This window comes from Anopheles coustani, chromosome 2 (genome assembly GCF_943734705.1).
Source record: "Anopheles coustani chromosome 2, idAnoCousDA_361_x.2, whole genome shotgun sequence".
NCBI classification, from domain to species: Eukaryota; Metazoa; Arthropoda; class Insecta; order Diptera; family Culicidae; genus Anopheles; species Anopheles coustani.
In genome coordinates, this window is record NC_071289.1 from 36,237,611 (window position 1) to 36,263,028 (window position 25,418).

Sequence of the window (25,418 nt, forward strand, 5' to 3'; positions counted from 1 at the left end):
TCCGGCCTTTGTCCACCGTCTCGAGAATGGCGAGAATGATGGGTCGTCACCCCGTTCGGAACGACTATTAATTAGCCGCTGCTAACGGCGTAATAAAACTCGCCTAATGTCCTGGGACGACGAGCTCGCCCCCTCCCAATTTGACCCCGACCGTCCTGCCCGGCGCGGGATCAGCCAGACCATGGCCATCATGGCGCGTAATGTGATCCGGCCCGCGATGATCTACCATTCGCGAAACGGTGCGCCAGCCGAACTAACGACATCGATGCTGCGGGAAGACACGAACCTCTCGCGTCGTGCTGAGGTCTGTGCGCTCCGCTGGAAATCGATCTGTTTCGAGATCGATCGGCCTGGCATCGACGGAACAAAACAGTGCTTTGCATAATTCTTCTCGCTCGCTCGTTGCTCCGCCAGTACGATCATAGTAATTTTGAATAATTTTCTAATCGTAATATAATCGCAAGCCACAATCGCACCCACACGGCGGGGAATGGGAAAGGTACGGTGAGGGTAGCGGTAAACGAAGCGACGAACGAAATCAATTGGTTGAATCATCAATTTGCAACCGGCTGCAAAAGGAACGTAGCAGTTTCTTCTCCTTTTTTTTACTAATTTAATCGAATTGAGCAAAAGCGTCTCGTATTTCAATCCACCCCGCGTGGCAGGATGGAATTACGGAAGCTTCCCGGTGTCTGACCGGGCAGACAGAGATGTCCATTAAGCGCCCATGGGAGGAGGAATAGAGACGTCGGGCTGGCGAAGTCCTGTGGCGGACAACGGACGACCGACGAGGAGAAAGCTCGATCGAAAGAATGACTATACCAGACCATCCCGAATCCGAAATGCGAAGTGGCAAAACATGAAAATTACTACCGAACCAACTTTTGCATTCCGTTTTCATGGCGAGGCGGCACGACGCTGTCGGGGGGGCTCCCCATCCACCCCTATCGCTTTCTTTGGCAACAATATCTTTCCATCTCTAATTTGAACCATACTTTGCGAGGCCTGATCATCGTTTGAGGCGAGCGAACCATAATCTTCCGCTCGAAAGCAACCGCAACACGATCGCTTCGGACTCGTCTGGGACCGGCTGTTCTGGGCTACCGGTTTAGGTCGAGGGTACGCGGGAAGGTCGTCCATAGAAACCCCGAAACAAACTTGCAGAGGGCCACGTTTCTGGCGGCCCTTTAAGTGCTGGCCTCCTCAAGGCGCGGGCTCGTAATCGTATAATTTTCATTTAATTGTTTCAATACGGATCGTGTGGTCGTGCACGGTGGGTGAGAAAATTTCCCACCCAGTGCCCGAAAAGCGTCGCTTTGTTGGAGAAAAGTTTTCCTTGAACTTCTTTCGGCGTCGTTTTTGTTCAGAGTTGAATGTTATTTGGTGAGTTTTCAATATTAAGGTTGGATCAAACCACGAACTCATTAAGTCCGTCGTCAGAACCCTGGACTCACTCCTCATCTATGCTTAAGAATAGTGTAAAACCAGAGAAAAACAAACACAAACCCCCGAAAACGGGCCATCAAAACAACGATTATGTTTGTGGGCCAACACGGAGGCCGGAGATCAAGGATTCCGCTCCGATTCCGCATAATCAGCGATCATTTGCCCGGGCGAGTACCAATTTTCGAATTTGCTCTCCTTGCCTTTCCGCCCGGTGGGGAGTTTGTTTTTCCTTTACGGCACACTTAAACCGACCCAAAGCTGTGTAATTCTATCTCACTTATCTTCAATGAGTGCTAGTTTTGGAAACTGGTCGTTTCGGTGGGCCGCTCGGATCATCCCTGGGACCATTAGCCTCTCTGCCGTCTCGTGTGTCTTTGTTCCTTACATGTTACACGCTCTCCACCCATTTCTGCTCCCCTTTTTTTGTCGTTGCCTGTCGAAGGTAAAAAAATGAACTTGCCCTCGCCACAGGTCCAACATTTTCTCAGTCAAATCGTTTCCTTTCCACCAGCCGGCTTTGACGTAAAACCGGCAGCCCAAAAGGCGGTAGTTGCTCCTGGGGTGAGATCGGAGTGTTTCTTGGGCTTCCAAGAGCCTGCTAACCCTCCGTGGTTTTTTACTTCGCTGGAGGCAACAATTGCTCACTGCTTCAAAGGCTAATCAAGCAGCATCGGCTAAGAGGGCGAATTATCTTTCGGGTGCTCGAACCTTCACACCCGACCGCAGCTTCCAACCCCGGGTAGCCTTCGCGTGGTGTAAAAGGAAATTTGCCTTTCCCTCTCTTCGCGGGGCTAAGCCGCCGTCTTCGGCTGCAAAATGAACACACAAAAGCTAGACGAAAACGATCGCCCCAAACCGTGCGCGCAAGCAAAAGGTACTTATTTTATCGTTCGACCACAACAGAGTTTATCTTAATCCTAGCCTCTCTATCGCTAATAAAAGCATCTGCAGCGTACGGATACTTATTCCCTCGGTAAGAGCATGTTTCAATTAAACTGTCCTTCTGCTCCGGGGTCAACCGGCAACCGTTTGGGGAGGGGAAGGGTTTTACCCACACCCGAACACCTATGGGAAATTTGTTGTTTTTAAGCACCGTGTGTCGATCAAACGGTTTGGGACTGGGAATTTATTGAGCTCCGAAAAATACCTGCATAATTTGAAAACATTTACGTACGCAACGTCCCGACGATTAAACGCCGGCAAATCATGCATTTAATTTTCTGTCAAATCTTTCCCCACCCCTTTCAAGGGGTTGCAGATTTTTCGCACACCCTTAAAACCATAAAACCCCAGCCTCATCCATCCAGCGAAAGGACCGACCAGACGGTTTGGATCGAAGACGCCACAGTGAACACCTGCTCCGATGGCGGCAATTTTATTTCATCTTACATAAATAGTTTTACCAAACGGCGCATCGCATGGAAGGCGTTTTATTTTTTTGCTATTTTTGTGGTTGCCGAAAATAAAACGAACGTCCTTCATACAGGTGCCTTCTATCCTCTCTCTCCACCTAATAGTGGGCAAATAAACCGCCGAAAAAGACGATCGCAAATTAAATGCGCCGTGCGGCGAATGTGTGATGCTCGGCAAAATATTGCCCCCAAATTGTTCCCTTCCTCGAAAATCACCGCAAAATTATTCCCTTTACCAAAGCTGAGTGCTCCGGGTTTGGGGTTATCTTTGGGAATTTGGGGTTCTTTTTTAGAATGTGGCTCATTATTCACCTTCGACTCGCGGGCGACCTTCGTTCACTTGCCGGCCACCAGTGGCCACCTCCCGCTCGACCGGACTCGGAGGTCCCGTCGGAGTCGTGTGGATTTTTTCGGTTCGGTTCCATCCTCCGACCCGTTAATGAGACCTGCGCGGAGCGGTAATAAAACTCATCGTACATGATGCGATGACGCGTTGGCTTGGGAATAAATGGAGGAAGGATTGGGAGAAGGGGAGGTGGGAGAGAAAGAAGAAAACGATCATAATCCGGCAACAAACCCGTCCACCATAAAACGACCGCCGGTAGGCAAGCCGAGAAACGGAGAAGAAACAAACTCAACCGACTCAACTCATCTTTCCACCAGCGGGTTGAGGATCATCTTTGGTGCTTTTATTTAACTTTGGGGTGCGGTACGCGACCTGCGCAATGCTTGGCTCACTCCCAGGGTGGAGAAGCAACCGGCAGAAGCTGCAGAAGTACCGCTTAAGCATAGCGCTAAGGGTCCGGGAGGGCGAACAAGGGGATGCGCGAATCGATGGCGTGGCGCGAAAGAGTGAAAAGTCAACGAGCGGGAAAAAAGCGGGACGACAAAAATCGGTGAAAGTATTGACCCACAAAAGCTTCGACGCCCGGTGCCGAAAATGGGCAGGAAAACACACACGCACTGCAAATCCCCTCCAAGGCCCAGGTTCAGGAATGACCCGGCGGAGGGAAGTGGGTTTTGTTTTTGGCTGGAAAATAGTGATCACAAAATGACAAAGAAAAACAATCACCATTTTAATTTTCCAACATCCAACCCAAGTGTGTCATACGTGGGGAGTGTGTCATTCCCGCAAAATACACGTTGACGTTGAAATTGATTTTCGATTATGTTCCGCCGTGTGTTTGGGCGATGTAATTGGAAATTATGTTCATTTCTGCTTGGTCAACGTTTTTCGTTTGGTTTTATTTCCTTCAAACTTTTAAGATATAACTTTTGCTTGTACTTTTTTCTTGAACATATTGTAATTGTTGTCGAGTTTTTGAGCCACAAGCACCCGAGCACTCACACAGCAGCAAACATCTGCGTGACCCTCTTCGCCTTTACCTTGCCCAAAGTACACGCGTGTTTCTTGGAGAAACATAATACTCAACCATCTTGGGCTGAACACTCGGACCGCGCGGTGTGAAGCAAGTTTCTCCGGGCTTCTTCATTTACCTCTCGAATGCCCCGGGAGGTTGCGTCCGAGCCCGTGGTGCCCAGCAGCATACGCAATCGGTGGTTGACCAAACGCAAACACACTTGAGCCTGCACCTCCCGGTCTGAAGCGTCCGCGCAGGGAAAGAATGCGATCAGCTGGACGAGCCATCGGTAAGCGCAGAAGTGCCTTCGAGTAGCCGAAAGCCACTCTTCGAACATTTGTTAGTTCACTAACGAAAAAAAACGAGAAACAGCCTCCTAAAACCTTAGGATGCCTTGCAACGCAAATGATCTCCATACAGTATCCTCCCGCAACTGGGACACTCTGTCTCTCTTTTTCACCCACACATACTCTCTCGCTCTCACATTTCCGCCAATGTCATCCAGTGAAGCGTATCAAACGGCCTTCGGTGGACCGCTTTTGTGCCGCTTTGCATCTTTTACAGCAACTGTTGACAGTTCAATTTGTATTGTTAAGTGTATTTACGCTGACCACTTTTTTCGGGGTTTCGCGGGCTCCAGCCAAACTGTGAATTGTTTTACTTCCAGCTCACCCACTTCCACTACTTCAGGCTCCCGGAAAAGGCGGACAGACCAGCGGAATTGGTTTGTTTTAAAGATTTTGCATTCCAACCGGCGTTGCGAAGCCGCCAGCTTAAAGCTTCAGTTTTATGCTTCCCCCTGAGATGAATGTAGCCATTTTTTCCCTTCTTCCCATCGGAATCGGTTTTTACGATACCCCGCACGGTTCGATCGACCTTCGGCGGGGCTTAACTCCCTTGCAAGGAAGCCGATCGCCGATTTCGCCCGAGGATGTGGTTAAGAAAAAAGTGTTGACTCCTGTTCGGTGCTGGAATTCCGTCTTTCCTTGGACGAAGGTTCGGGCCACAAACCGGGTGGACATGCAAATAAACTGGCAAAGCAATTGAGATGTTACCAATCACCAAATGAGTGTGTGTGCGTGTTTATGCCTACCTCGGTATGAATGGGAAATGGAGAAACACCTAAGCCTGGTCTCTAGGCGCTGTTGGATTGTAGAAGAGAAGACATCACTCCGATCCGATCGAGACATTGGATGGGATCTATGAAGGGTTTACCAAGGGAAGGAAGTGGAGGGGATTCTCGTGTTTGGCCACAGTGATACAAACATAGTGTGTGCACAAGCGTTTGTAGTATCACTTAGCGCGTACATAAGACATTCGGACCCTGCCATTGACACGATCTCTCATAGCCACCAGTTACTTGCCACTCGGTGGAAGTCTTCTTCCACAAGATCACTCGCTCCTTCTCCATCCTGGGGACGAGAAACAAGCAGTGGAGCGGTGTAAAGTGCCGAATTAAGATCTTACATTGTTTGGCGCGAGTTGCACCATTATTGCTTTTTCAACGCGATGTTTATCTATTTACAATCGTCCGGATGAGCCCGAGATCCTACCGTTTTCGCCGAAGGTTAGAGACGGTGGTATCGTAAGAGTATCAAAATTGCTGGATGAGTCTTCAAAACAACCCATCGGGAATTCTCCTGCCAAGAAAAGAGCCTCAGGTATGATGATGTTGACCGGTATCAGATATCCAGAGTGCATCTGGGAGTTCCCGGTCTAATCTCTGATGGGTTACTTCTATTCTCTGTAAAACATCGCAACAGGGCACGTTCGGAAAACATGATATCAGACATGCTCACCTCATCTGCTACTTCCATCGGAAAACATGGTCCGCAAGCATCATAGACAGTGGCATAACATTGCAAAACGGTTGTCCTAGCCTTCCGTTCAAATCTCATCCCTTTTGCCGACTGTGGATTGTCCTCAATAACCACGATATCACCTTGCACCAAAGCTCTATCTAGCTGTTGGAAGGGAGCAAGTCAACCGAACGGCAATGGTACGGCACAGACACTCCAACTCGTGTCTCTGTAGGCACTCAGTCGATCGACGGGACATCCTAGCCTACACCGTGTGGCACATTTCCACTCGGGCCAGCTTTTACCCGATAATTAATCTCAATAAAACATTTCACTCTGCAGCCGTACCAATGCACCTTCCTTCCTTCCTGTTTCCCTTGCCCCACCCAACCTCATCACCAAGCAGGCACGATCAACCGAACGAACTTTGTCAGCGGCTCGTAATTAATGAACGGCTGAGCGCTTTATCGCGCACATGGACCGTGTCGATGTCTTGTTTTTCCCGATCCCTTACTGCTTCCACGCTCCCGCGGGAGTCCGGGAAGTACTTGCCAGCGTGACTACCCGAACGTCCTCTTGCTGTGACCCCGTTCCCGAGCGATTGGTAGCACGGAAAATTTGTAGAAAACGTCTTCCACCCGGTCGGCCACCCACATCGCGCGTCTTAACGAAAGCGGATAATTGAAAGCATTACCGATTTTCCAGCCGCTCAACTTCTTGCTTCATTAGCACACGTTTTGGTAGGCATTGCAACTAGCTTCGGTCGATCTTTCCGGGTCGTTTTGACAGAGCAGCGAGCGATCCGATGGAATCTCGTGCCTATTTCTTTCGCATCATGGGTCTTTTATGATGTTTTTGTCGTGTTCGGGTTTGGAGTCTGAAATGCGATGAATGCTGCGTGGGGAAGAACGGCGAGCATAAAATATTTTAAAACGCTTTATGGTATGCTCGATACCCTCTTCTACTGTTTAATTTCGCCCCATGGGGAATGGGGCTGCGAGCCTTAATCACTCATTTGTCTTAGGTTTCCTCCTTTTTTTCTCTTTGTTTTGTCCATTTTTTCCCTTCAACAGTTTCAACGATCCGGCTGCCCGTTTTTGCTAATGATACGGATTCAACACGTTCCTTGGCTCTCTCTATCTCTCTTCCTCAAGATCTCAGGCCATGGCATAACCCCAAGAGCCATCTCGAAAAATTCAACCAGCAAACCCAAGATCCAAAATAAAATGAAAAACAAAAAAATCTCTGCAAATGAACCTCAAAAAATCTCCCCGTAATCAGCGCCTGAAGATGCCTCTACGCGCCAATCGTAAAGATCTGCTTCTTGGGTGGATGCTTTGGATGCTCCCCGGCGACGACCCCCACGTGGAACCGGAGGACCTTCGAGCGCAGCTCAGCCTCTCCAGACTGATGAGAAAATTGCGATAAAGCTCCCCCTCGGTGGTGCGTATTCGGTTTCGGCGTTGGCCATCGTTTCGTTTGGGCCTTTTCTTACGAACCATCCACAGAAAATCCGTCGTCCGGTGCGACGGGAATGCCTTCCATTCGGTTTAGTTGTGTTTTCGTTTTGTATTTTTGTTTGCTGCTCAGTATGAAGTTGCATCTCGAGTGTTTTATTTTCGTACCGATTCGTCTCCGGTTGTCCCTTGCGCGCTAACTCTTTCTCCCGGCCCCGTTTTTCGGCCGGGTAAACTTGGTAGCAGCTCGAGCCGAGCCGGGCGAAAGCGAAAGTGACGATGATTTTTGGTACGAATGGAAAACAAAAAAAAACGCGACGCGATAAAAGTCTTGGAAGATGAGCCTCAAGCCTCCCGGATTTTTGTTTTATTTTCCTTCGCCCTCTGGCATTGGGTTTATTGCTGCAATGGCTGTGGATCTCCCGGGACTATTTTGAAGTTTTTTTTTTACTACTACGACTTTTCGGCCTCCACGCAACCATCCCCCTCCCTCCGGCTTATGTAATGACCGATTTTTAGAGTTTACACACGGCAAACAGTACGCGACCGTGGATTTATTTTTGGAGGCCCGTTTTGCGGGGCATCTTATTTTGGGGTTTTATTTTTACTCTAGCAGACCCTTGAACTGTACTTTAAAAGCAATAAAAAGACATTATTTCGAATACGCCAAGTCATTCCACCGATAAATTCTTTCTATCTTACTCGTAGTTTATTTGCGAACATAAAATTCTGCTTTAAATTTTAAGCGATCCTCAAACTTGAATCGAACTCTCGTTTTGAAAGTAAACAGTATTGTATAATTTTCCAGTTGGATGTTACTCACTGTTGCAGACATAACTTTCTGCGCAAATTTCCACCCACTGCGTGCGGGAAATGACATAACTTCCCGTCGGTACGTCACATTTATCCATTGCTTTCGGGGTGCGTGCGTCAATTAAAAACCAATAATGACTTTGACAAAACCCAACCAGCGGCTTTTGATATGGAACTTTTTAATAGAAAGCCATTCCGTTTTGCCTTTTTCGACATTCCACCACGATGAGTCGATATCTTTTACATGCGATTTTGCTATCCATCAACTTCCACCCGCTACATAAACAGTGGGAATTTGGAAAATATTTACGATTCCTCGAGCAATGTCTCATTTTTGTTTCCTTCGGGCCGTAAAGTGATTTCACACGCGAGTAAAAAGTGTAATTACTTGACTGTTTGTCGTTGAAAGGTAGCACTAAAAGATATTCACATTCGGCATAAGCAGTTGCGAATAAAACGAACCCTTCAGTTGCGATCAAAACTCGCTGGCTCGAGGTAATTGCAAGTGTTTTATGTGTACGACTTAAATTAAAGTTAAATTTCAAACGAACAACACAAATACCCATCGATTACGATGCCACTATGGATGGGTCCCTTTCGCCATCTTCTGCAGGCCCATTTTTCCTCCGTTAAACACGTTTCCCATACCCCTCCGTCGGCCAACCCTCCGAGGGTGCTAATTTATGGTGAACGAACACTTAAGATTAAGAAAGATATTATTATAAATTTTCTCCCTTGCCCACCTGGGAGCGGGGAAGGATCGATGGCTCGGTGTGCGCGAGATGAAGCGAGTGTTACGCATGGAACGTCCGAAACCGGCCGGTACCGTGGGCTGGGCGGGTGCACACAAATGGCAGGAAATTAAATAATTATAGCACGCAAATCAAGAAGAGGTTCTCCGAGGGTTTGAATCCGGGATTGGGGGGTCCGCTAGGGGCGGATCCTGAGCCTGATTCAAAGTGCACGTTTTGCGCCGACCGACGCCATGCCGGAACCGATTCGTACGATTTATGTTGACTCAACTTTGACCTCCCCCCACCTACCGCATCCCAGCGAGATTGAAAACCAAGTTGATGAGATCAACCGTATGACCAAAGAATGATGCATTTGAGATGCAAATTCCTTGGTTAACTGTGCTTCTTAATGCAAACAGCAAATATTACAAATAAACAAAATTTTTGGTCCCATCTTTGGCTGCAACTTTGTACACAAACACACACAATTCATTAACCACCGTTTAAACAAAGTCCGAAAAAATACGATCCCGACGGAGCTTTTGATGATCGCAGCTCGCCGTCCAACGTGAACCGGTGTGGCTCGATGCATGGAATACTTTATTTTAATCTTCCCCCCCCGCACCCACCACTGGCAGAAATTTGTTTTTATTTTTATGTTTAATGACCCAAATGGGTGTCGAAAAAAAACAACGCAAACCTGTGTAGCTCCACTTTATAACCGGCATGCATACGACGGTAGTGCATGCATGGTAAGTGCAGCACATACCGACATCCATTTCCATTCTTACGGGCGCGTTAATTGAAATCTTGATTGATGATTCGGTGCTCTCTCTCTCCGCTGCCGACAGCGTGAAAACAGTGAAAAAGGGCTTCCTTTTAGCCAAGAACGGGGCCGCTCGGGAAAAGCCTGACCGTAGGAAGAGAACCGCACGTTGGTAAACCCCCGGTTGATTGATTATGCGATGCTGCACACACACAACAACAAAAAAAGGCGCAGCCGTTCCGTTCAATGATGCACTTTGATGGCGGTGGCGGCAAGCAAAAAAAAAGGAAACGCTTGACGCCCGATGCGGCGAAAAAGGCTTTTTATTAGAGTTGATTAAAATTATCATAAAACAAATGCTCCCTCCTTCGCTTTACAAGGCGGTTAAATGTGCCGTTAGGGGGTGCGGGTCGGTTTCACCGGATGGTCCGTTACTTGGGGTCTCGCGGTTTTTCTTCCCTTTCTTAAAATGGTTTTGCAACTGTTTTTATTTTATTTTATTTTTTCATAGCCACCTTTGGGTAACGAGCTAGCCAGCTCGTGGCGGCATGCAGAATATTGGATGCAGTTGTTGCAATTTCGATGTACGTACTCTCGGAAAAGCTTGTGGCAGTAAATTCTAGTGACGATTGCATTAATTTTACGTCACGATTGTTTTATTGATTTGTTCATCCCGGGCGCGGCGTATCCTTCGGGAGGCTTTGATTTGCGGCCAACTAAGCGTTCCTTATTCGGGTAAAGCGTTTTGATCCGAGAAGGAGCAGGCCCGGCTACCTTCTTGTCATGTTGCACATCTTCGTCCGGCCGCAGCGATGAATTCGCACCGCATCGAATCGACTCCGATTCCGAACTCCTTGCCCCTTGTTCGGGGCCGGAGGAAGCGAAAGGGAAACCCCGAGGAGACAACCGAATTTACCCTGATCAGTCACGGTCACGCAATTATGGTGGCTCGGTCGCGCGCACGGAGGGAGGGCAAACCCATTCGAATCGAATTAAGATTTCATCATGCACATACATACACACACACACACACCCTGCCGCTAGGGGCCCTCCACCCCTTTCTCCTCGGCAGCAATGATATGAGCCGTGAGTCCAGCCGCACCGCTCGTTGTCTTTTCCTTCTCGATGGACGTTGTTTTTTTTGCCTTCTCCCGTTTCGGGTTTTGTGCATCAAAGTCCGGCCTCCCCAGCGGGTGCCCAACATGCAGCACACATGCAACCCAAGGGGCGCAGAACCCCGTTATGTTGGCCCCGGCGTGCCGTTTTAAAGACCCCGATCGCGGCCGAAACAAAGCCACGGCCGGTGAGCGTGAAGAGAAAAATCACGTCAGGGCACACGTTCCGTCGGCCACTTTTTTTCCTGCTCACATTTTCGGGGCGCCAGTTTTTCCCATGAAATGTTGTTGAATTTTGGTGGTTATTTTTTTTCCCTAAACACATGTCATTCCGTATACCTAAGCGGAGCGGAATGGGTTGGATCGCGGCGATGGAAACACGGTGCACCAATTGAGGCTATTATCAAACGCGCTATCGAGACACGACGTGCAGATGAAAGTGACGCGAATCAAATCAGCCCCAGGAAGGAGGGTTGAAAGGCGCAACTATTCGTGGCACCCTGTCATGGTGGTACAGTTTCTGTATGTTCCTGGTCTCTTTAGGCTGGCGTGGTCCCAAGAGATTGTAAATCAAACTCCAACATCAAGTAAAAATGACGATATTTTCCCACAATGAACGCATGGTTTTATTAAAACTCACCTTTCCTATCACTGGACTTTCAATTTGGTCAAAACATCACACCAAAATGCATTCTCTTAATTGAATTCTACTGTTGCGTAGCCTTTAAAAATTGAAAAATTATTCACCACTCCCGAAAGGGGTTGAAGACCATAAATTAAATAGATAACCAACTTTAATTTCTATAAAGATGAAAAAGATAAGACTCCATTGGGCTTTACCCACTTTAACACACTGCGTCAAATGGTCCATTCTCCACACCTTCTGTTCTATTCGGTACATTATTCTGCTGTACGCTTACCTGCTGCTCCAACTCGCTTTCCCCTTTCCATTACGATGTGACAATAACAGCAGACGCCGGCTGTTTATTAATCAACTTGCTAAATATCACTGATTTTATGGCCTCGTGAGACTTTTTTCCCACTTCACCCGGGGTGTTGCCGGCAATTGAAGTACCTTTTAACCGAGCGGTTGGAAATGTAATCATAAGTGAGTAAGGAGAATAAAGTAGAATAGAAATTGGTGTGAAATGGAGGACATTCATCCGCTAGGGACAACAAGGAATCGTCCTTCAGAACACGCCCCTTTTTCTCACCGCATCTTTGCGATCTCTGTTCAAAAGGATCGTGAATATTAAGAGGGACCGAATCTTTTGGAAAAATTTGCAACTCAACGCACGCGCAATTGTTGTGAAACGCCATTTTTTGTCCTTTAGGCAAATGCGGTCCACGGTGAAGGATCTGAAATCAAAATAAAGTAGGAATGAAGTTTATGGTTACAAAGCAATTGTTAGCGACGGACAAAATCATTCCAAAAACGATGTGGAACCATTGAATACCGTTTTCCAAGCAGTGACTAGTTTTATCAACGTTTCTGTAAACTCAAATCAAAATTTGGCGTGCGAATACATAATCAAACAATCGCAAATCTGGGCCTTAACACTTAAAACTTTTATGAGGATGAGTTCGCAATAAATTAGTAAAAAAAAGTGTCACCCGATGGTGTCGCGATTGGTCGTGCAAATGTTGTGTTTTCACCAGGCGATTTGCCGTTGTCCTCTGATCTTCGGTTGTGAAGGAAGATTTCGCGTGCGTAGGTGAATTTGTCGCGCGCCGTGCCAGTATGGAGATTTGCGATAAGCCCGACCGCGCTCTCTAAACAATCCCTCCATCTCCATCTAATTACGTTCAGAGAAGACACCGCCAAAGAAGTGGGGTGACGACGGGCAACGGCAAAAACCCGACCTCTGGCACACAAAATTCAAGAAGATGATTGTTTGTGTGCCGCCCGCCACTAATGTCCGCTAATCTAACGGCCATCGAAAAGTCTTCGCGTCGATCGTAAAAAAGTACCAACGCTCGCCCAAAAAACCCCTTTTCGCAGATAAGCCGACGATAACTTTGACGATGGCGATGGTAATGATGATGAAGATGATGATGATGGTCTAGGCGCAGATGACGAACGAAAGTTAAACGTAAACAGCCAACTCGTCGTTGGAGTCCGAGTCCATAGCGCACGCCGAAGTTTGATGGTGGCCGAAAGAAAACTGTGAACTATGAGTCCTGCGTGAGTGAAACACTATCGCCATTGCGTAGGATGATTATGATGCTAAGCACTTACGGTTAGTTGAAAAGGCAGCTGAATCGTGAAGGGAGGTCTCCGGGGTGGTTGAAATCGCAATAAAACGATTCCACCTCCGCAAACGAACGAACTCCGCGCGCTCAACCGCTTCATTGATGCCGAACGCATGGCGGTCCGGTGAAATAGTTTCCGCACACTAACCGTTTCCCCGATCCTCTTCTCTCTCCCCATCTCCGTCTCTTCAGGTGCTCCCCAACTGCTATCGCGAGTGGCAACCTCACCGGTCCCATCGGCGATCCCATCCGCTGACCCCACGTCAGCGACGCCCCAGACAGCGAGTCTGACGAGCGCCGGGAGTCCCCTGACGCAGCCGCCGACGCCGACGCAGCACGCTCGCAGTGGTCCCGGTTCCGCCTCCGGCACCAGCGACCATCCGAACGACCACCTGCGCAAAGCAACCGCGGACAGTAGTAGCAGCTCAGCGACAAGCATGTTACTGCTGCAGCCACAGGTGAGTTATCGAGATCGATCGATCGAATTCAGAACAATTTCATGCTTCCATGGCTGTCTAAACTAACCAGGAAGGAGATCACTTTCCTGAGGGGTACGAAAATTACATGCTTCAATCGTGTACTGCTATAACTCATCTGTTATGGTTGCTTTTTGCCTTGTTTTGGAGGATTTTATAAAAACAAAGTGGGATTCAAGATAACAGTAGAGATTAAATAAACAACGTGTTAGAGTGTTCTTTAACTCAAAGCTTTAAAGCTCGCCGCTATTCAAGGGTGTTTATTTGGGTAGAATTATGTGCCACGAAGTGCTTGCTGTAATTCATTATTAAGTTGAAACTTCATTTATGTTCAACTAGTTTTTTGAGCCCAGGTACCTGGCCCGTGGGTAATTCCTGACTCCCCTACCGCCCCATGAAAGGTCCAATTTCGTCCACTTTACTGTTTCTAGATCTTTTTGTAGAAGGTCTATTGTGTCGGCATTTCTCGAACACCTGTAAAGGAGTTCAAATACAAATTCGGATTGCGGGATCTACAATTAGATGGGAAACATTCTGGCCCTCTTCCTGTTCGACCTGTGCCTGATATTGCCGCACAGGATGTGTTGCTTTAACTGAAGCCCCTATCGACGTCTACCAAACATCTCGGTCAATCCAGTAAGATATTCTTCAAAGCCCAGTCGATTTACAGCCTATTGCTTCAGTTTCTGTGCTTCACAGGACAAGAAGCCCTACTACCGGTGTACTGTAGGTACGTCACTATTTAAAGTGCCAGGTTTTAAACTCCTGCTACGCATGCTAATCCACATTGATGGCATGCGAATTGCGCATGGCATTGGCCGATAGAAAAAACCTACTCAAACAGCAATAAAACAGTTCAGAGAAGTAAAGAGCACTGCATAGATTACTCGCTACCTCTGCTTAAAGAAAATTGAATGTTGCCGGTGGACATCCTTCTTTCTCCATACCATCCATGTCGCATTCGCTCCACGTTCTACTGCAAACTATTCCCCACGTTTCGTTTTCTCCGCTCGTTTGCTTGTAGCTGAGGATCCTTCTGGATATAAGTCGATTTGTCAAAGGCGCAGTATCAGCTCGACGGCCGGAACACTCTGAAGCTTGCTATCCCCGCTTTTCTTTTCTTCTTCAGTTTGTAGTTTACATAAACAAATTTTTCAACACTGAAGATGCAATAAAAACAATCCTTATCTGTTTTATTAAAAAACAAATGTTCGAAATTAAATTACCTTACAACATTTTACATACCTTGGTCATACCCCTACCTACCTTGGTCATGCCATTTTCTTGAAAAAACTGACCTCCATGAAACTGGCAACACTAACCCTACTCATACAATAGTAAACAAAGCAAGCTGCCAACTTCACCTGCAGTTCCAACTTGTTTTTGTTGAAGATTTGTTTGTTTCAGTTTTTGGTGAAATCAATGTTAAAGGTGAATTTGAAAGTGATTATTCACGGTACTTTCGTATGTGTAGTGCTTTTGGGTCAGAATCTTGTGCCGTATACGTTTCGGTAAATGAACGTTTTCAATGCGTATGCGTATGTGTATGCGTGTTGGTTTCGACCTTGGGCTGGGTGCGTTTAGAAGATTTGTTTGTTTCAGGTGAAATCAATGTTAAAAATGGATTTGAAATATTCACGGTACTTTCGTGTGTGTAGTGCTGTCGGTCAGAAACTTGCGCCGCATACGTTTCGGTAAAAGAGCGTTCGCAATGCGTATGCGTATGTGTATGCGTGTTGGTTTCGAGGGCTGTCAGGCCAGTGGAAAGAAACGCTATGACCAAAAAACGCGTCAAAAACGCTTAAAAACGCTTTAACTAAATTAAGTATAAGGATATCAAATGCATGTTAACACTAGAATCCAAACAAAAATTTCAGACTTTTCCACTCGACCAGTTCCAAGAACCAACTAAATTACCCCTAGAATGCTTTTTAGCGGTCATTTTGATCGCTCTTTCTAAAATGCAATAACTTTAAGATTTTTCAAATCCATAAATGGCCCCTTTAGTATATTTGTTGACTATATTTTGTCGTTTTTGGTTTTTCGATCCAGCTAGCACGGTGTAAAGAATTTTTTTTATTGTATCATGTAAACCCTGAAAAAAGTGTGCACTAGAAAGCTAGTATGTTCTGCATAATTTATAAAATAATATAATATTTTTGCGATTACAAAGGGCGCCATATTTTAGAAATATTCAAATACGCAATTTTTGGCGTAGTTAAAAAATTTGGCAAGATTCCAATGCAATGTACTCTAGTGTTAAAAGAAACGAAAGTAATGAGCATTAACTAACTTCAAAAAAGAGATTTAAATTTGATCTTCTCTTATCACTTATTTAATTCACTTACTTTGAAACAGATTCTTGCGCAAACATGATGGAAATTGTAGGAAAAACGAGACGCAAGAAGATGGCAGACAGGGTAGTTACGTTTCGATTGTTCAATTTGCTGAATAACCCAATACAATCGAAACATTAATTGTTCATTTAGGACTTAACATTAATCAGCGAAGAAAACGTATCCTTCCTCTTTGAAATATCTCGATTTTACTTTTCTCGAAATTGAAATCAATATTTCACCGTCCTACAACAGGGCTTACAATGGCGCAAAATAGACGTAACACCGTTCCGCTTAAACTGGACATAGATCAAAGATATCAGAAAGAAGGCTTTTTACTTCCACCTTCATGCTTTAAGGCTAGCAAAAGAAAATAAGAAAAAAAAACACAACTCCAACGCTATCGAAACACTTAATAAGCGTTCCTATCGCGATGTATCGACAGATTGTCGCTTCAGCAGACACGCGGTACAAAGTTTCGTTTCGCCCAACCTCCCGGCACAGGGCAGTAGGAAAGCGAAGGGCTGCCGCGTCGAAGGAAAAACGGACGCGATCCTTTTGCCGCGATAAGCGAACCCTGTACGAGAATGCTCCCCAGCTTCCCCCGGGGGCCCGATCATAAACTGTCAACTGGCACGTTTCAGTCACGATATCGGCCGGTGATCGGTTATCCCGTCATAATCTGTCAGTGCCACCGATCCCGCCGGTCGGCGCGGGGGAGGGTGAAGGTAAAATAAAACAAATCCAACCGTTTCTATAGCTTACCAAAAGAAAACAACTGCGTAGGCCTCGTAAGCGACTCGATGGAATGAGAGATTGGGAGGCCGAGAGTGTGTGTTTTCCTTCTAAAGTTTCGCTTCACCAGAGGGCATGCCAACGATCGAAGTATGAACGATCAAGAGATCTTGACAGGTTAGCCACAGGTTGGTATAAAGCGCGCCCAAACATCCCGGGACCCCTCTTTCCTCCGCCGCAGAAAAAGAAAAGCGAGGAAATGGGAAGCTCGATTTTCAGCGATTGCAAATTGTCGATATATGTGGATGTGTTCACTTTCATAATGATCACGATAATGATGATGATTATGACGAACGATGCGAACAAAAGGATACGTCAAGTGTTAGCCGGTGGGTTCATGTGTGTGTTTGTCAGCCTCCAGGAGTCATTTTGGCACTCGAAGCGACGGCGTAAAGTGCATCGGAAAAGGCGGAATGGGAAGCAAGAAATATGCCGAGACATGGCAGAGGCACGGGGTTTGGTTTCTTCGTTTTCTGCGGAGACCTCATGGTGTGACCCGCGCGGTGGGCATCGTGGCGACCCAGCCCCGGCCAGCGTCGGCGACACGGGGACATTCCGACGAAGCGACGACGAACCCGAAACCGTTCAATAAATCACGAATTCGACAGCTTTCTCCTCGGGCGCTCGCGGTGTATACCGTTTTGTTGTCGTGAGACGAGCGTAAGATTCCTTCCCGTGCTGTGTCCGGGGTGCCTTTTGCGAACCTCCGGCTGCCGGTTTTATCGGCCCCAAAGCAGGGCACCAGAACGGACCGATCGCTGGGTGAGGTTTCCGTGCGACATGTGCCTCGTTCCGTGTGCTTTCCACCTCGATCCTTGGCCGATAAACCAAGGGCTGTTGCGGTTTGCCCTTTCCGTACGGGAAACCTGCGCGGATGCAACTCTCTGCATGTGCCTTTCGCCTGCCATCGGTTCCGATAATCACCAGCGTCGCCGGGCGACATCAGGTGGCGGATGGCTGAAAGTTTGACGGATTGTTTTCTGGGCGAGTGTCAGGACCGCAGGACACTCCAGGGGAACAAATGAGCGAGTGAAGCTGCTCGGCGGTGTTAGGGTCACGTGAGTCAGGACTGTCAGGTCCCCGAGGGGACAGTTTAATTCTCTACGTTTTGGGCCGCACTTTGACACTCTGTTTTTTAATACGTTTTTGTCTTAACACACGCGTGTGTCGATTGATTGATGGAATTCGCGGCTCGAATTGACGTTCATTTGTTCGCTACAACATGATAAGGGGAAATCACGTTTTTTTTTTTGGGAGAGTGGAACAGTATGGTTTGTGATTATTTGCATGCAAAAGGTATCTAATGGAAAACAAAAAAATTAAAAGTAGTCACAGTCAGATCGGTGATGCACCCTGTGGGAAATGCGACTCCTCGAGTTCAATTCCCTCGAGTCGCGGGTTCGTCGCCAAATGACCATGTTTGATTCACTTAAATAGCTCACATCGCAGCAGATGTGACCGTAAAGTTCATAAATTTGACTTCACTGCTGCGTTCCTCTCCCTCCCGCACCGTTCATTTTGCCCCTTGTCTATGGGCGAACCGTAACGCCAGGATATCCCGCTGCGAGTTCGTTCCACGCTATCTCATAAATCGCTTTCTCATAAGGTTCACCTTCGGTGTCGCTGCACGCCTGTTGCTGCCTTGCTGCTAACGAACATACGATATAACGTGAACGGGTTGCAGCAGGTGAGAACCACGACTTCAGGGGTAGAACCCTTTTTCCTCAAACCCTGGTCAGGCCTTAGATAGGCGCCTCCCCCCAATCAGCTCGGCTAAGAATGAGCAGTATGCGCAATGGAACGCCATTAAAGTACACATATTTTGCGCCGATCGTGTTTTTCGATAAGCCGCAACGACTACCGTTAGGCTGCGTTTTTCCTCCGTTAAGGTTTTGTTTTGCGCCGGCGACCCCATGGAAAGATTAATCGGCGTGTAGATGCCATCGTGGCCAGTGCGCATGGTGGACATGCCTCGGGAGAGATTAATGAACGTTCGACGATTTATTTGGCAGCCGTTTTCATAATCGCCGGCCCGTGCTGTGCGGTGAGAAAGTGTTCAAATGCTAATTTTGTGATCGTTGTTTTGAAAAGGTTTACTTTGCTAAAACTTTGATAAACGATGAGAATTGGACCTGCTCCAGAAAACAGTAAGTTTGCAACATCCCAGCCGCCTGCACACCGACTTTCACTGAGTCGTTCGTCCTATGGTATTCAAATATACACTATCGACTTCTTTGGACCCTGGTTTATTGTCGCATTTTTTTTCTCTCTATTGTTGATTATTATATACTTTGCACACGACTTCCCTCGTGCCGTCGCCAAACGAGTCCATCCCCGGGACGGGTTCACGATCGCGATGCGCCACACAATGTTTAGGGGTTGCGTCCGTTACCGATACCGTGGCGCGATTGCATCTTACCACCCGCTGGGTTGCCTTTCGGAGTCAATGATTTTCCCGCGTCTGGTGTTTGTGTGTGTGTTTTGCTTCTATTCCTATTCCGCGGGATTCCCTATTACCGAACGTGGCAGATGCTGAAGCGTTTTCGTACCGTTTGTTTTGCCGGCTTTGTCACGGATTCAAATTTAATATAATCAGATAACGCCAAACGACCGCCCCGGCCGGCCGATATTGGAAAGGAGAAATGTTCTGTTTTTGTTCACTCACCGCTTCCAGCTGTCCCGCCGGGGTTTTATGGTTCGATTACCGGTTGCCCGGGAGGAGGGTTCGATTATTTTCTTCCCTCTCTATTCGGTGTTTGTTTGTTTCTTTTAGTTCTACTTTCCACGATCGCTGTCTGCCGATAAACTGATCCTTTTGATCGCCAGATAGAAGGAAGATGCATCGTGAGAAAATCATAAGTAAACGATGGTGGCGCAGTTTTCACGGTTTGCAATGCCGCTTATGCAAAGTTGACGACATAGAAATGCCATTGTGCGCCTAGAATATCCCGTTTATTGTTTGTTTACTTTATGAAACATTTTCTTTCAATCGCTCATCGAAAATGCAAGAATTGTACCGAGAAATTTCAATTGGCTCACTTTCTCCCAACCGTGGTTTCCCAGTTCGATCACAAACAGCAAAAGTGGAACCCAACCATTCGCACAAATCTGTACATCGGAAATTTGATATCACGGAGCCACGAAATCACAGGAAAAAAAAGTGAAAGCTCGAATCCCGGAAAGATGCTTCCCACCGCCCCCAGTGATGGGGCACATTTTTAATCGAAGAAGATCAATTTCCACGCCGGTTAGTGTATGTTCCCGGTTCCCGGCTTTTTTCCTCCTTTCTTCCCAACCGCTAAGCCCGCGTCGATCATTGGAACGTTAAAAATTGCGCGTGGGTGAACAAACATCATTCGATACCTGGGAAAATCCACGCATCCCAAACCGTGCCCTGGAAAGTGTCGTCTGCTTTCCCAGCGCTCGATCCCGGTTGGGAGAGGTCGAGTGATAGTGGGGTTGTTTCCTCGCGCACGGGAAATAAGGTCGAAAGCTAGGCCGGAACGAACACGCCACCAAGCAATTAACCAATTGATCGATTTTTCGATCGAGGCTCTATAGCATCGCTGAGAAGTGAATGTGAAAGTGTCGCATACGCTGTGCCGCATGAAAGTGATGAGAAGAGTACAGAGTTAGCATGAAAAATATTGCAGATGCAGATAAAGTCTCGATAGTATTACTTAAATCGATATTGCTGATTAAATTCCATTACACTGATTATGGAGAACTCGTTGTGTTCAAAGCGTCTATTCTGTCAGGTTTCCTCAGCTTTTTGCACCCTAATACACCACTTTGCAATTTCGAATCAATAATTCACCCTCAGGCGGTCTAATTCAACGAACTAAAACATCAATTTGCTGTTCACGAACCGTTGGCTGAGTTTCGCAATTGATACCGTGAATATTTTATCAAGGCATAGCCAATATCCTTGGCTCTTCCTCGGTGAGGTGTGTCCACTCCCTCCCATCCATCCAACGAAGGGTTCTGACTTTTGGTATTTTCATCATCATAGCAAGCAATGGAGTACTGCTGGAGCGAAAGCAACGAGCCGAAACGAGCTACCGACCAAAATGTCGATACGGCAATTTTCCTCCAAACGGTGGCACGTTGGAAGGATTTGGCCATTAAAAACGGACCGTCGTGCGATAGGTGGTTTGGGGGTTTGGAGTGGAGATTTTAAAATTCATTGGCCTGGAAAAACAGAGGGGGGTGCGAAAACGAGAGCTTAATTTCGCTTCGCCAAACCGAAAGGGGTTTTGTTCGACTCTGCCACGCGAAACATCGCGATTGCGCCACCCAAGCCACGCCTTTTCCATTTTCTACCGGGCGGCCGGGTTTTCCATGCGGAACCATGAGCGCAAAATGTGGGGGAAAAGAAAGAAAAAGGCTGAACACCAAATACGCTTCTACACATTTCCACCCAACCCGAAATGGGTTCCATTTTTTTTTGTAAATTAATTATTAACCCATTTCTCTCTCTCTCTCTCCATGTCTCCCTCTCGTTCTCTCTCTTTTTATATCTCTTTTTTCTTACGCTCTACATTGCGCTTGCTCTCTTTTTCGCGCCTACTTTCGTGACATCGCAATCGATCACACACACGCGACGCGGTGCGCAGGCATCATCTTTTAGTTCCGTTTCTTCATTTGATTATTTACTGTCACAATCGCAGAGCCATCATCAGGAGCAGTCCTATCATCTGCCGCAAACGCAGCCGCAACAGCAGCACCAGCACCAGCAGCAGCAGCAGCAGCAGCAACATCAACATCACGCTCATCATCCCCAGGTGGGGTTTGGACATTCCCAGCCAACCCACCATCAGCAGCATCAGCATCATCTGCAGCAGGAGCAGCAACAGCTCGCCTCCGGGCTCGACAAGTTCGTGGAGCTGTTCAGCTGCACCGCTCAGCAGCACACGCCGGCCGAAGCGATCGCGCCCGAGTCGTACCTAGCGGACCAGACGCAACATTCCAACAGCTCCAGCGATACCCTCGTGGGGCTCGAGGACACTCCGTCCACCTTCGGGGGATCGAGCGAGAGCATCCCGACGGCGGTGCTGAAGGCGAGCTACAAGGAGGAGCTGCCGAGCCCTTTCAGTGCCGGGCCGTCGACGCGCGCTCCGACCACCGAACCGCCCGACGCCGATCTGCTGTTCGAGTCGTCCTCCACCGAGGAGCTCGGACTGCTAACGCTTCGCTCCAGCAGCGACCCGGTGTTGGCCAGCAGTGCCCGCATCCCGCAAGCACTCGTGCAAGCGACCGCAGCCCAACAACAACAACAGCAGCAGCAGCAGCAGCAACAACAACAACAACAGATTCCGTCCCTGCAGATCCAGCGTCCCAGCACATCCGGGCAGCAGCTCGGAGCGGCAGGTAGCGCGTCGAGTGCCGGACTGCCCAGCTTCCAGGAGACGTACCCGATCAAGTACAACCAGCTCGCCAGCTACGGGCTGAAGATGGACGACGACTGCTTCAAGATGGCCACCTCACCGCACCACCATCAAGCCGTGACGGCGGCGTACGCACACCACGGCAGCGTCTACGGGCATGGCCATCAGCATCATAACCCTCATCACCATCATCACCACGGTGGTGTTGGAGGTGGCGTCGGCACGATCGGTGTTGCCACCGGGCTCCACCAGGGACACTACGAACTGTCACCGCACGCGGGTGGACCGGGTGGAGGTGGTGGTGGTGGAATTACCCAGTATAACAACCCAACCCCGGGGCCTCAAGCGGCTGCAACCGGGGGCAGCTTCTATTCGCCATCTTACGAGCAACATCCTGCGGTAAGTAATATCTTAGAGTTTGATGGTAACTTCATATCCTCACTATCGTGTCCCTCTCCCTTCCCTACTGGTTGTGCGCAGAATTACGGTGGGCAGGTTACGACGCAGGATACGTATTCACTGCCACCATTTCCAACCGTGGCCGAACTGCACGTGGCCACCACTTGCCATCGACGGTCGTCGCTGCCGGTTCAGCGCTCGGAGTCCACGTCCAGCAGCGAGAGCCCGAAACCACCCCGGATTGCCATCTACACCAAGTACTCGGCACTTCCGAGCGCCTCCAGTTCGGCTTCCAGCTCGCCGGGCTACATGAATAACAACAATCCGAACACGATCAACAACAATGAGGTGGCGGCTGCGGCGGCGGCGGCTGCTGCTGCGGCGGCAGCGGCGGTTGGTGGAGCAACTGCGCCCTCTGGTGTGGTTGTTGGCGGTGGTGGTGGTGGTCCACCGACACCGGGAGTGGCAACTCCTGTACCAAGAGTCACTCCAGCACCGCAGAGTGCATCGCAGCTGTGCGCTGTTTGTGGCGATACGGCCGCATGTCAGCACTACGGCGTACGCACCTGCGAAGGATGCAAGGGATTCTTCAAGCGCACCGTCCAGAAGGGCTCGAAGTACGTCTGCCTGGCGGACAAGGCGTGCCCGGTGGACAAGCGGCGCCGGAACCGGTGCCAGTTCTGTCGCTTCCAGAAATGTCTCGCCGTCGGCATGGTGAAGGAGGTGGTACGTACCGATTCGCTCAAGGGCCGCCGAGGCCGGCTACCGTCGAAGCCGAAGTCCCCGCAGGAGTCCCCACCGAGCCCGCCCGTCTCGATGATTACGGCGCTGGTGCGGGCGCACGTCGATACGACTCCCGACCTGGCCAGCCTCGACTACAGCCAGTACCGGGAGCCGGGCCAGAACGAGCCGATCATCTCCGAGGCGGAGAAGGTGCAGCAGTTCTACAACCTTCTCACCACCTCGGTGGACGTGATCAAGCACTTTGCCGACAAGCTGCCCGGCTACAACGATCTCAGCGTCGAGGATCAGGAGTTGCTGTTTCAGTCCGCCTCGCTAGAGCTGTTCGTGCTGCGGCTGTCGTACCGCGCCCGGAGCGACGACACCAAGATGACCTTCTGCAACGGGGTCGTCCTGCACCGCCACCAGTGCCAGCGGTCCTTCGGCGACTGGCTCAATGCGATTCTCGAGTTCAGCAAGAGTCTGCACGCGATGCAGATCGACATCTCCGCCTTCGCTTGCCTCTGCGCGCTCACGCTGGTTACAGGTACGTAATTCACGGTCGGGAATTCCAAACGTTTGGGGTAGGTAGCTTTTCGGGACATTGCGACACGAGACCCTTGTTTCTACTCCGTCGGTAGTTCAGATGTACTTTTGGTTCATAAATCATACCGACAGATCGAGATGTTGCATACCTTCCATTCACGTACCTTGTACGTTACATAAGACTCTACTTCCTCAACTCCAAGTACCCATTAGTCATTGATCCAGAATGAGGGTATAACTTCTATAAGGAAAAAACTTAATTGCCTCATCGTAACATCTGCTTCCACCTACACGAAAAAACAATCACCAGCACTGCTTCGACGTGGGTAGAACGGAGAACTACTGTGGTCCGTTTCTGATCCCGCCGTATCCCGCTTATTAGCGCTCTATTAGCATGGAATTAATTACCACGCCTCTGGGCCGTGACAAGGGTAATTAATATTCCACCAAACACCGCCGTTTTGGAACGCGCTAGAGCTCGAAGTGTGGCGCCCGATGGCACGAAGCGGTACATGAACCTGTTTCGGTCACCGGGAGCGTTGGTTAGCTTGAAATTTGAGCGAGTTGCTAGTTGTTAGGATTAGGAGTACTTACATTACAATCTACCATTTGAATGCATTAACTAAATATTCTTTCCTCGCTTTCCCACCTGTCGCCGATTCACTCCATCCACAGAACGCCACGGACTGCGGGAGCCGAAGAAAGTCGAACAGCTCCAGATGAAGATCATCAGCAGCTTGCGCGATCACGTCACGTACAACTCGGAGGCGCAGCGCAAACCGCACTACTTCAGCCGGCTGCTCGGGAAGCTGCCGGAACTGCGCTCCCTCAGCGTGCAAGGGCTGCAGCGAATATTCTATCTCAAGCTGGAGGATCTCGTGCCCGCACCGCCACTGATCGAGAACATGTTTCTCGCCAGCTTACCCTTCTAGGCGCTCAATCTCCGCTAGCCTGGCTAGATGGGATAGGCGGCCAAGTGCCAGCCTCTGACTCAAAAGACAAGCTGCCTCCGGGAGCGCTCCCGGCTCCCGGAAGGAGCGCTCGGAAAAGACATGCGAATGACTAGCAACTTAGTGCAAAAAAGACTTCAGTTTCAGTTCTCGTTCAGTGTGTGGCCGGATGTACCACCTACACACAACTACTACTACTAGTACTCCTACTATTGCTACTACTCCTCGAGCAGCAGTGCACCTTTTTAAGGCAGTAAGGCAACGCAAAGCGACAAAGTTAGTACGTTAAGGGACATACTTTTAAGTGATAATTGCGTGTATTTGTGTGTGAGATTAGAGGTCGTTATTTGTTCGTGTTGTTTGTGTGTGTGTGTGTGTGTAAGCGTGTGTACGTGGGACTGGTGTACGTTCGGTAGGTTTAAAGTGGCAGAAGAAGAATACAAAAACAAACAAGGAGAAAGAGCCCCACATAACATTGAATCAAGCATGTAGACACACCACCAGATAACAAACTCAAACTCGCTTCTTCTTTTCCCTTCGTTGTCCATCATCATCGTTTGCATTAAGAAGTTGTTGGCTTCCTGCTGGGAGATGAGCCTACACACCGGATCTCACCGGGCCGATGAGTTATGGGACAATTTTTCATCATTTTT

At 48.5% G+C, this 25,418-nt stretch overlaps 1 protein-coding gene across 1 annotated transcript in view; it reads left to right on the forward strand.

The window, feature by feature from the left end:
* Nucleotides 1-24,747, forward strand: part of LOC131267411 (probable nuclear hormone receptor HR38) — a 109,545-nt gene extending 84,798 nt beyond the window's left edge. Inside the window, exons 3-6 of the mRNA XM_058270283.1 lie at nucleotides 13,349-13,614; nucleotides 21,380-22,549; nucleotides 22,631-23,816; nucleotides 24,491-24,747. Coding sequence (XP_058126266.1) covers nucleotides 13,349-13,614; nucleotides 21,380-22,549; nucleotides 22,631-23,816; nucleotides 24,491-24,747 — 2,879 coding nt within the window. The remainder of the gene's footprint in view (nucleotides 1-13,348; nucleotides 13,615-21,379; nucleotides 22,550-22,630; nucleotides 23,817-24,490) is intronic.
* The last annotated feature ends 671 nt before the right edge of the window (nucleotides 24,748-25,418 follow it).